Genomic DNA, 12,267 nt, shown 5'->3' with positions numbered 1-12,267 from the left:
TCTGTGAGCAGTTACTTCAGAGATGGATTGGAATGTGCTTTTACTACTGATGCTTTCAGGTCAGAAATGAACATAGGTGTGAACACGGGCATGTATTTAACCCTCAGTTCTGCCTGCTTTGCAGCAAATCTAACAGTGGTTTTTATTGTCTTCAGCGACCTTTGGCATCTCCTCCTCTGCCCTTCAGCAGTTCTACTATGTGAATGAAAAAAAGAGTTGGTTGGAGGCTCAGAGTTACTGCAGGGCGACCTACATTGATCTGGCTACGGTTGGCAGCATGGAGGACATGAACAGGCTGAAAGCAGCAGTGGATCCTGCGTACACAGGCGCTGTGTGGATTGGACTGAAGAAGCACTGGGTTTTGTCTACAGGGGAGAATATATCCGCTTATTCTAACTGGGTCCCAGGGCAGCCAAATGAAGGAAATGTGGAAGCAGCATGTGGAGTGTATTCGTCGCAAGGATGGAATGACTATTTCTGCTCCACAAAGTTCTACTTTGTCTGCTTTGACGGTAAATTAATTAATTTATTAATGCTTACAGATTTCTCTTTTGGGATTACAGTCCCTGATCTGAGTTTTCATACTTGCAGCCATATAGAGTTACTAGTGGGTTATGAGTGGGTTGATTGGGTTGACTATGGAGATCACTATCACTGTATGGTTGAGTGTAGCCAAAACACCTAAACTAATTAGGAGGGGTGCACACATACTTTTGGCCATATCATGTATATAAATCAGATAATCACAGCTCCACAAATACCAACTAGGTTCTCAAATCTCTAATCATTCATTAATTTCATATAATTGACTAATTGCCAGACTGGAATAGGTGATGGATATTGTTTTCAGTCTAGAAATCACTTTCCCAGTAGTTTACTCAGAAATGAAAGATTAGAGATTGATCTGTAGTTGCTAAAAACTGCTGAAAAACAACGTAACTTCTTGATGTATTTACAAAAACAGTGGTTCCCAACCCTGGCCCTGGAATACTTCTATCCAGCATATTCTAGTGTTGTTCTGAGGCAGCCCACCTATTCAAGTAGAGCCCTCAGGTAGGGCTGGTTGATTAGCTGATAAGTTGAATGAGGCATATTATAGCATGATAAAAAACACATATACACCAATCAGGCATACCATTATGACCACCTCCTTGTTTCTACGCTCAATGTCCAGTTTATCAGCTCCACTTACTATATAGGTGCACTTTGTAGTTCTACAATTACAGACTGTAGTCCATCTGTTTCTCTGCATACTTAGTTTGCCCCCTTTTACCCTGTTCTTCAGTGGTCAGGACCCTCATGGACCCTCACAGAGCAGGTACTATTTGGGTGGTGGATCATTCTCAGCTTCAGTAACACTGACATGGTGGTGGTGTGTTAGTGTGTGTTGTGCTGGTATGAGTGGATCAGACACAGCAGTGCTGCTGGAGTTTTGGAGATGGATTATTATCTAATTGAAGTAATAATTTTGCATGACATGACAGCAATTTTAAATTGTACTTAATTATATTCCATTAGTTACTATCATTAGTTAGCATATTTATATATAGTCTATTTGTTCTACGTTCAGCATTAAGTAATGATGATGTGCCCCACCAAGTAGCCAAGATGTAAATATATGTTGACATGTGGGAATACATTAATATATCATTAATTAAATATGGACAGGATGCAACCAGAAAGACTGGCGGCTGTGCTAATTCAATAATTCCAACCTTATTTACTGTCATTCTTTTGTTATGCCTTTTTCAGTTATTGCTTCTAATACTGAACTAAAATTTTCCAAGAGGCTAAAATCTCATTAATCGACAGTAAATATGGTTGGAATGCTTTACGAATTAGCACAAATGCTACTCAGATCCAGCAGAAACGCGGTACTGCAGAGCACATGCGTTGAGTAAGAGCCCTCTGTGTGCAACTGAAATTATGCCTGAACATAAACAGCCTGTGGGCTATGCAGCCTTAGTGACGTGAACCGCACTGGGAAAATCAGAACAACACTTAAGGATAGACGGTATTAAAACACTCTGTACACCCGCTTCATCTCGAAAAATTCAGTCCATGTGTGTCCGGCGCGATTGTGGATCCTCCTGTCTCGCGTTCCCCAGTGGGACAGAAAGGGTGGAGAAACAACAACAGTGGAAGCTAGTGGTGTGTGATACTGTAAAATTTGGTATCGATCTGATACCAAGTTAATACAGGGCCAGTATCGCCGATACCGATATTGATAGCGATACTTTTTACTTATAAAAGCAGCTTATATACTTTCATGTAGGGCGAGAGCAGTATGTCACGATTTATCTTTATATTTAAATCTGTATACATTTTCATGACCACAAAGTGATTTTTGCTTTCCACTATTAATTAGTTATTTATGTGCATGTTTAAACCCAGGACAGCAAAGTGTTTAGGCAAATAAAACATGTTTTTTAATACTGTAATGAACTTAATTTGAAAACATGAATTCTGCACTAAATTACTACTGGAGAACAATGAATGTTTTAAAATGCACACTCATGTGGTTTTTGTTCAGGAACACTTAAATAATAAGAAACCTTAATTTCTCTCTTTCATTGCACTTCTCTGGCTTTGGTAAAATGAACAAAGTGTACAACATTATTAATGGAGAACGAATGTTTTACATACATACATACATCATCTAAACCGCTTATCCTTATGGGTCGCGGTGGGGTGCTGGAGCATATCCCAGCTGTCATTGGGCAGAAGGCAGGATACACCCTGGACAGGTCACCAGTCCATCGCAGGGCAGACAGACAGACATATACATTCACACGCACTCACACCTAGGGGCAATTTAGCATGTCCAGTTGCCCTGACTGCATCTCTTTGGACCGTGGGAGGAAGCCAGAGTACCCGGAGGAAACCCACGCAGACACAGGGAGAACATGCAAACCCTACACAGAAAGGACCCTGGTCGCCCGGCTGGGAATCGAACCCAGGCCCTTCTTGCTGTGAGGTGACAGCGCTACCCACTGCGATTTTGATCAGAAACAATAATATAATATACCACTATATAAGCTACCTGGATAATCTTTGCCTCTTTGAAAGGACTCTGCCGGTGACCTCTGTCTCTGTCCAGGGTTCCTAATTTCCTAACTTCCTAATTTTCAGGGTTCCTTCAGATTCTCTGAGATCTGATGTAGTTTTTTAGGTAGTCGTTTTTTTGGTCACGGAATATTTTCTTAAATGAAGCCAAGATAACTATAGATTAATTAATTTTGAGGGTCAGTCTCTCAAAATATAATATAAAAAAGCACAAATTATCAAAGCGTCATTTGAAATCCAGGCAAATTTGATGACTTTTAAAGGGGTTGAGTATTTTCACAAGGCACTGTATATGTCACAAATGGCAAAGGTAACAGGAGAGCATTGTCTGTATGGCACTGATAGATTCTTGGGTTGTTTTTTTTAATGCTGCCCCACAACAGATAGATCTGATACCAGTGGTGCATTCATCCTAAAAAAGTCCGGCATGACTTGGACACAAGCCCAGACCTACTGCAGCCAGCATTACACAAACCTCGCCAGCGTCCATAACGCACAAGAGCATCAACAAGTTCTTAACGTTGTTGGTAGCGACAGCGCATGGTTTGGCCTGATCTCCGGGCAGTGGTCTGATAAAGGATTCTCCCCGTTCCGGTACTGGGCAAACGGACAAGCTCCCGAGTCAACTTCTACAGAGAAATGTGCTGCCATGATGATGTCTGATTCTGGGAAGTGGACTCAAAGTCAATGTGACCTCCAAAATCCGTTCATTTGCTATGGAGGTGAGTGACCAATATCAACATTACCACTGAAAAGCTACGTTAATAGACAACTTAACTGCAACCCTCATTTATGCAAGATTCAGCTACTGGTGGTCTACAGCAACATCTAAACGCTGTCAGTGGCTTTCCAGGAACTTTCCGGAAAGGATCTCACTTTCATAGATGCAGTGACCTATAGAATTATTGGACCCCTTGTTAATTATGATCAAAAAAGGCTATGAAAAATGGTCCTTGTTGTTTGATTGTGCAATGCAAATAACATATCAGTGAGAGAAAAATATTCAAAGAAAAATCTTCATGATCAGAAAAGTGTCTCACAAAACCACAGGCTACAATTACTGCCACTGCTGCAGTTTGTACTGTGTGCTTGGCCTTTTTTCCAAGCTGGAAAATAAAGGGCAGAGATTCTTCCCCCATGTTGACAAATGTTTCACTAGTATGTTTTTCGTTTGAGTGCCCTTGGTCAAACTGTGTGTTTTGTAAGTGAAAATAAGTACACATCCTCAATGGAGAACACACTTCTTACTGTTTATAATTTAAGGCACATTTTTGTTTCCAATATGTTCAACTCAACAAATAAATGCAAACAGCACACTGAAATTTGCAGACAACTGCTATATTTAAGTGTGTTATCTATAAAAGGTATAAATGTGTTAACTTATTCTCACAACAAAACATGTAATTTGATTGAACTTTTTCCCATATGACTATATATTGTATTCATAATAATTTCTGAAACAAATTGTAAGGATTTTTTAAAATTATTTTTAAATACTTTTTGCCTCAATAAAATTTTCTTATATTTACATTGCAAGATCAAGCTGATAAACAAAAAGGGTGATTCCACAATCAGGATGCCATTAGTGCTCCACTGATGTTCCACTAACAAATATGTGTGTAAAGTAAATGGTAGTGATGGTGTAAAGTTTCTTTTTGCTAAAATTATAAAATTGATTGACAAAGGATTGAAAAAGTTCATTATAGATTAAAAATAAATAATTAATTGAAAAAATCTATTTTAAAAAGCATTAAGCATTAGACTGTCCTTAATATCCCCATGTCATTAGCATGGATGTCAGTTAACCACATTTCATGCATGTGCTGATTCTATGCTGAAAACCAACCCTATATTTAAATTCTGTTACTTATTTAAGCTGTTATCTGCAAAGAAAGCTTGTAAAGAATGAGACAATGTTCCTGAGGTTAGAATGGTTTTTGAACGGTTAAATGCAGGTTTTCTTAGATTCAGTGTTAAATGGGGCACATGGGACCACAATCGTGGAATCACCCACAACAACAATGGTGATAATGTCAGTCATTCTGGAAGAATGTAGAAAACATTTGACATCAACTCTCAAACAAAGGCTTTGCTTGGTTGTACATACAGAATTTGTGGTCTGAAAGATCTTTGCATACAAATATCCTTTGCAATGTGTGCAAAATATCAATACAACATCCTCTGATTGTGGATTTTATTCTGAGTATAACTGTGTATATTTTTTAACTCTTTCTTTTACTACAGGACTCAAGCCTGTCGCTCACCTTTACTACTTCATAAGAGACTCAAAGACATGGACAGAGGCTCAGACATACTGCAGAAACAGATTCACTGATCTAGCTACTGTAGACAGTGTTAAAGATATGAGCAGACTGATGAAAGCTGTGGATGTTGGCTATAGTGGTTCTTTATGGATCGGACTAATGCAAGTGGGACAAGCACGCTGGGGCTGGTCTAGAGGAGATGAGCTACTGTCCAATTTCAGTAACTGGGACGCAGGAAGGCCAAATGGTAATGGACAGTGTGTATTTACCGTCGATGGAGTGTGGCGTGATTATGATTGCACAGTAGCTCTGTACTTCGTGTGCTACTATGGTAAGTCTACAATTTTCTTTATGTTCCAAGTAGGAGTAGGAAACATGTTATTTACATAGTTTACATAGATGCTCTAATCCAGTGTGACAAACCATTTTAATACTGTTACAGAGATGGGCAACATTCCTAGTCTGTCGTATGGAAAGCAGTGGTAATAACCCATCTGTAGGGGAATCTCAAAGGTATCAGTACTTTGGTGCCAAGTTGACACCAATATTGAAAAAAATGAACAATTCTGTTTTTTCTATAGTAGAGGTGGTACTGAGTCAGACTGCTACCACAGTATTGTCTAACTGATTACACGTAAAGAACATCGGCAAGATATTTCAAATTCTTTGAAACAATATTTAAGTCTAATAAGTCTAATACCAGTTTTAACATGCCCTCATCCACTTTGCCTCAACATTTCCCCTTGGAAGAATCCCTACCACCGTCTTAAGGACTGTTTTACTTTTATTGGTGAAGTTTACTAGATGACCCCTCAGAGGTGTGAAAGATGGAGTGAACAGAAGTGTTGACTTTGGCAGCAGAACAGGCCCTGAAATCACTGTGACCCGACGCGTTTCTCTTTTCGAACAAGAAAAAAATGGTGGACAAAGCCGAGGCAATAAATTACTTTAAACTACATAATATTTCCAAACCATAACATACCATATTGTTGTAACCACACCAACACCATAAAGGTAGTACACATACAAAAAAGACATAGAAACACATTGTCTTTGAATTATGTATCAGTACCGGAGGCGCACAACCAAATAGTGCTCACCACAGAGCATTTACATAACATTTACCTTTACGGGTAACACTCTATAATGCAGCATTGTAGAGTGTAACTTCCTGTTAATTACCATGTAATTCCCAGAATGTACAGTGTAACTTCCGTGTATGGATCAGTACATACAAAATACTTACTGGTTCTTACTGGCACTGAAATGCAAGTACAGCAGAAGAAACAATACAATGAGGAACAATAGAGGAACAATTGGACACTTTCCAACATTTACTGTGTAATTTCCTGAAACTTGGTGTAACTTATGTATATATTACTGCTGTCGGAAGAAAACCTCATATCTCCATTGTTGTCATTTTTCAGTTTTTGACATAATTTGGAAATACCTGTTGCCCTTTACATTGTGTGTAAATTTCATGATGAATAGACCAAAGGAAATGGCCCAAAATGACTTACATGAAAAGTAAAGTAGGTTTATATATATATATATATATATATATATATATATATATATTCATGTGAGTTTGGCAGGCAAGCTTCACTCACACTCTAGAGATGAATAAGAACACATGGAGAAAAGGCTCTATACTTCTGAAAATTAGCTCCTAGCAGACATGTTCCTTCAGCAGGTCATAATGAGCAGGCTCAAAGGGCTTGAGGTACAGATCAGGTTTTACCCATTGCCATAATGTAAAGCGGGCTGGTCCATATTTGGCTTTGTAGGGAAGCATTAGGGTTTATATCTGATGTGGGCAGCTACAGGAAGCCAGGGAAGGGAACAAAACAGTGGATTAAATTTACAAAGACTGAAGCCAAGCCATGCTGCTAACTTCTGGATCAGCTGCAAAAGCCTGATGGCCCACATAGGAAGAACAGCCAGGATTGAGTTGCAGTTGTCAAGGTTCGAGATGACAAGAGACTGAACAAACACCTTGGTGGCCTCCAGAGAGAGAAAGGATTGAATCTTGCAGATCTAGTGTAAACGGACTTCAACAACTACCAATAAAGTGAAAAGTACAGAACTGGCACAGCAGACAGTTAGTGATGCTAGCAAAGTGACTGATTATTTTATGGGCCCATAAGCAAGTGCATACCTTGCACACAAACACTGCACCAATGAATTATAGAGACCTTAGAAACAGAAACTGGTGTATAGTAACTGCATAGACTTGTTGTACTTAGTTTTTTAAAAGTGGCTGTACTGTCCATTTGACCAAACCTCAGAAAAACAAACTTTGTCAGATACAGTACCCTCCATAATGTTTCATACAAAGGCATTATTTATTTGCCTCTGTATCCCACAATTTTAAATTTCACATATAGTTAAGTGTACATTCTCAAAATGGTATTTTCTATACATTTTATTTTTATCACATAGAAATTCCAGCACTTCTTATACACAGCTCCCCAGCATTTCAAGGCTCCATAATGTTTGGGACATTGCAGTGATACAGGGCAGTATAATATTCATGTTTAATACTTTGTTACATAGTTTTACTCATGCAATGACCGCTTAGTGTCTGTGACTCATAGACACCACCAGGTGTCGAGTATCTTCTCTGCCAGGATTGTGCTGCAGCCATCCTGAGCTCCTGCGTCTTTTAAAGGCTAGTCTCCTTACATTTATTCCTCAGCGTTTGAAAGCCATGCTCAGCCTTTCTCAGTTGGATCAAGTGACTGACTTTACCAGTCAAGAATTTTCCAGTTTTTAGCTTTGATAAACTCCTTTATTGCTTTGATAGTATATTTGGGATCATTGTCTTGCTGTAGGATGAAGTGCTGTCCAATGAGTCTGCAGGCATTTTCCTGAACTTGAGCTGAGAAGATGTTTCTGTACACCTCATTTTGCTACTGCCATCAGCAGTTACATTGTTTTCTATGTTTACCCCCATGTTCTACAGATGAGGTGGTATGCTCTGGGTCTTAGGCAGTTCCTTTTTGCAACTACACTTTGCTCTTGTCATTACTCTAATACAAGTTAATTTTGGTCTTATCTATCCACAAGACCTTTTCCAGAACTCTACTTAAGTCTCCTTAAGTACTTTGTGGCAAATTGTAACCTGAACATCATCTTTATATGGCTAACTAGTGGTGTGTATCTTGCAGCGTAGCCTCTTTCTTTCTGTTCATGAAGTCTTCTATAGGCAGTGGTCACTGATTAATCTACACTTTCCTGCTGAAGAGTGTTTTTGATCTGTCAGACAGGTGTTTGGGGATTTTTCTTCATTATTGTCAGAATTCTTCTATCATCAGCTGAGGAGGTCTTCCTTGGCCAACCAGTGTCGTTATGGTTACTAGGCTCACTAGTTCCTAACAGTTGATTTTGGTAAGCCTAATGTTGTTCCAATGTCTCTTTCTGTATTATTCTTGTTTCTTAGCCTTATAAAGGCTTCTTTGACTTTCACTGGCACAACTCTTGTCCTCATGTTGACAAACAGCAACAGCAGACTACAAGTGTGACCGAAAGAATCAAGACTAGATACTGAAAGCTCTCTTATATCTGTACTAATGAGGCAATTAAACACACCTGAGTGATGACAAACACTGTCATTTCTACTAAAACTAAAATATATAAAAGCTTCCCTTTATTAAAATCTGAGTATGTGCACTTTGGAGTCCAGAGGCAAAAAAAACAAAAACACATATACCTCTGTCCAATTCATCATGCAGGGCACTGTACATCATGTAGAATACAAATCTGTTCAGGTATCGTGAAGCTATTTAGCCATGTTGCCCACCCTTAGTACCAATAGAGTAATTCAGTTTAACAGAACTGTGAGGTCATCCTTGTCTCCTGTTTTTATATTACAGAGGGCACTGGTTACATCTTGGTAGAAACTCCAAAAAACTGGTATGATGCTCAGAGTTACTGCAGAACGAGCTACACTGACCTGGCCAGCATTCGTTCTCCTCGGGAGCAGAAGCAGGTGACTGACCTTGTGAATAAAGGGGTCTCTGTCTGGGTTGGTTTGTTCTCAGACACCTGGCAATGGTCTGACCAGTGGAGCCTCTTGTTTAGAAACTGGGCATCAGGACAGCCAAGCTCAGGAACTGGTAACTGTTCTGCTGTAGTGATGGGTGATTCTGGGAAATGGATTGCTGACAACTGCAATGCGCAGCGCCCTTTCATCTGCTATATAGGTGAGTCTCAAAAGCCTCATGGCATAATCATAAAAATATACTGTTACAAATAAAGGTGTCTAATTGTTCATGGCTTGGATGTATGATTCTATTCTGAAACCAAGAAACCAAGAAAGGAAAAAAAAAAAGAACCGATATGGAGCCTTTAAATTACATCCACTGAGAGTTTTTAGGGAACTGAAAGTGGTTCTTTCATGTATTCTATAAAACACTTGTTGGCACCTTTATTTTTAAGAGTCTGTTTAAAGTACTGTCCAAAAGTCTAAGCAGGCCTGGGCGCTAAAGGTGCAGAGGGGTGATTTGACTGGTGGCATTGTCCCAATAAATGACCCCCATTTCTGAAGCAAGAGTGGAGGATTTTCTACTCTCTCTCAAATATGAAAGTTTTGGTGGTTTAATAGGTTTTGCAAGGTTGTCAGAAGTTCTGTTTTCTCTGTATCTTTCAAATATTTTGTGCACTCTAGTTTTGGAAAGTCTTGTTTTTTTGTGTTCCTCTTCTTATGATGCACAGTGGCTGCAGTGGCCAGGTTCTTCTGCCAAAATCTGAAAGATTGGCCACCTCAGATGCCACCCCAACACGTCTGCTATGTGATAAGCTTCCACGTCACTGACTATGTTAACATGCAAAGACTTTCGCCAATCCGATTGCATACATTCTGAATATAGATTAAGACTGAGGTGTTTATATGCTCATCTATGCTAATCAGTGGAACAACTGCTGTTCAACCTTGCACTCCCTCACACTTTTGAACTGCCACACAATCAAAACTCCATGCCACCTCTTTGCCACCTGGTAAAATTTTCTAGAACTGCTACTACATCTTATTTTATATGTAATCTCCTCAAAAATATCTCATTTAACTACCAAGTGTAAATTTATGTAGCTAAAATCTTATCAGGATACAATCCAGACACTAGTCACATGAAGTGACCAGGTGTAAACAAACAGGGTCTTTGTGTCTCTTTGAAGGGGAGCATAATGTCAGAGACTCCTTTTGGAACAGCTCTTTGCATTGCATTAACAATTCATGATGAATGCCCCAACGGAACTGGTCCAGAGTTACTTGGAATAAAGTGTCATTATATTAGCTTACATTAAAAGAGAAGAATGTATTTTGTTTCCCCACTAAGTTGCCATTTCAGAGGTTTGTTACAACAATGAAGATATGTTTTCCTCTGTTTTCCTCTACAGAGGAGGACAGGGTGAAGAAAAAGCAGATTGTGAAGGTGACGGTGTCTTCAAATGGAAAAGCAGATGTAAATGACCCTTTCGTGAAGGCTGCACTCTTGAATGAGGTACGTTTCTGTATGCTAAACAAAAAATCCGAGATGGGTCATTGTCAGTCATGCTTTTCATCAGCACTGCCAGAGTTTTTTTAAATACACATAGAAAAGTTCTTTTAAATGTTCTGTTTCTATGATGATATTTGAGTGCATTATTTGGTATGAGTAAACAAACAGACGTTAATAAACCTTAATAAAAGATAACCTAGTATGGAACTGGCACAACCGTGTTTCACCAAGTCATCAGAATCAGAAAAACACCAAGTACATTTGGACTGACAATGAATTTATCATTCACCACACTTATACAAGTAACAAACATCCATACCTGAGTTCTACCACACTTATACAGTAACAGACATCCATGCCTGAGTTCTAACACACTTATACAGTAACAGACATCCATACCTGAGTTCAACCACACTTATACAGTAACATAGACATCCATACCTGAGTTCTAACACACTCATACAGTAACAGACATCCATACCTGTGTTCTACCACATACAGTGACATGAACATCCTGTTTCTGCAGATTGAGAAACAACTGGAAAGGCAAGGAATGGCTAATAATACCAAACTGAGCTGGAGGCAGAAGAATAATACCAAAGTGTTCACCCTGAAACCAAAAAAATGAACGATTAAAAAGTGAAAATTGCAGAAAGTTCTGCATAAATATTACTCACTTTTGATTTGTATACATTTTTCATACAATGTCTGTTTTAAGCTTTTAACTGTGTTAAGAAATATTAGTTATAATTGTTTCTTTTTACACTCAGTGTTTCAATGTTTAAGACTTAGTAAGCAGTCCACACCAAAACATCTTGCCAGATGTGGAATTTTTGATGATATTTTATTGAATTATTTTTCTGGTGCAGAGTTTTCATGTTTTTTATTCATTATATAATTTTTCTTCACATACTCTACATCAGGGGTGCACACCTCCAGTTCTGGAAGGCCAGTGTCCAGCACAGTTTGGTAGTTCCCCTTCTCAAACACACCAACTATACCTGGCAATTAACAGATGAATGTAATCAGGTGTGTCTGAGCAGGTAAATCACCAAACTCTGCTGGACTGAAAAAAGATGTGTAAGATTTATTCAACACTTTTTAAATTACTAAGGTTCTTTTAGATTAAAACGACTATAAGAATGAAATTACTCATATAATCAGTTTACTTCTATGGTCACTTTACTCTTATGATCACTACTCTCTCTCTCTCTCTCTCTCTCTCTCTGTCTCTCTCTCTCTCTCTCTCTTGCTCTGATGAGAATGCTCTGTGATTGAGCTGGGATGAAATTATGATGTTATAACTCATAAGGTTCAAGGCTGGTTGAAAAATACTGGGGGGGCTTGAGCCCTGGAAACCCCCTGCAGCAGCTAGCCAAATATCATGTTTCATCTTAAGTTGAAGGCAAAGTTTCTAAATTTTACTGTTTGCAAAAAAT

General features: G+C 38.8%; 1 protein-coding gene across 1 annotated transcript; it reads left to right on the top strand.

Annotated features, from left to right (window-relative positions):
• On the top strand, nt 1-11,619 carry LOC118796897 (macrophage mannose receptor 1-like). Its single transcript, XM_036556047.1, has 7 exons — nt 1-59; nt 156-512; nt 3,450-3,788; nt 5,311-5,661; nt 9,206-9,535; nt 10,728-10,831; nt 11,355-11,619. Exons 1-7 carry the CDS (start codon nt 23-25, stop codon nt 11,454-11,456), a joined length of 1,620 nt encoding a protein of 539 aa, XP_036411940.1. The 5' UTR covers nt 1-22; the 3' UTR covers nt 11,457-11,619.
• Nucleotides 11,620-12,267: the final 648 nt, after the last annotated feature.

The sequence above is a fragment of the Colossoma macropomum genome, unplaced genomic scaffold (genome assembly GCF_904425465.1).
Source record: "Colossoma macropomum unplaced genomic scaffold, Colossoma_macropomum, whole genome shotgun sequence".
NCBI lineage: Eukaryota > Metazoa > Chordata > Actinopteri > Characiformes > Serrasalmidae > Colossoma > Colossoma macropomum.
The sequence above is the reverse complement of the archived record's forward strand: the minus strand, read 5'-3'. Positions and strand labels throughout refer to the sequence as shown.

Bases quoted from the DNA above. Each gene is read 5' to 3' on its own strand.
- LOC118796897 (XM_036556047.1), top strand. From the start codon at position 23: ATGGATTGGAATGTGCTTTTACTACTGATGCTTTCAG. The intron at 9,536-10,727 runs GTGAGTCTCAAA...TTTCCTCTACAG, and splicing joins CCCTTTCATCTGCTATATAG to AGGAGGACAGGGTGAAGAAA. The intron at 10,832-11,354 runs GTACGTTTCTGT...CTGTTTCTGCAG, and splicing joins AGGCTGCACTCTTGAATGAG to ATTGAGAAACAACTGGAAAG.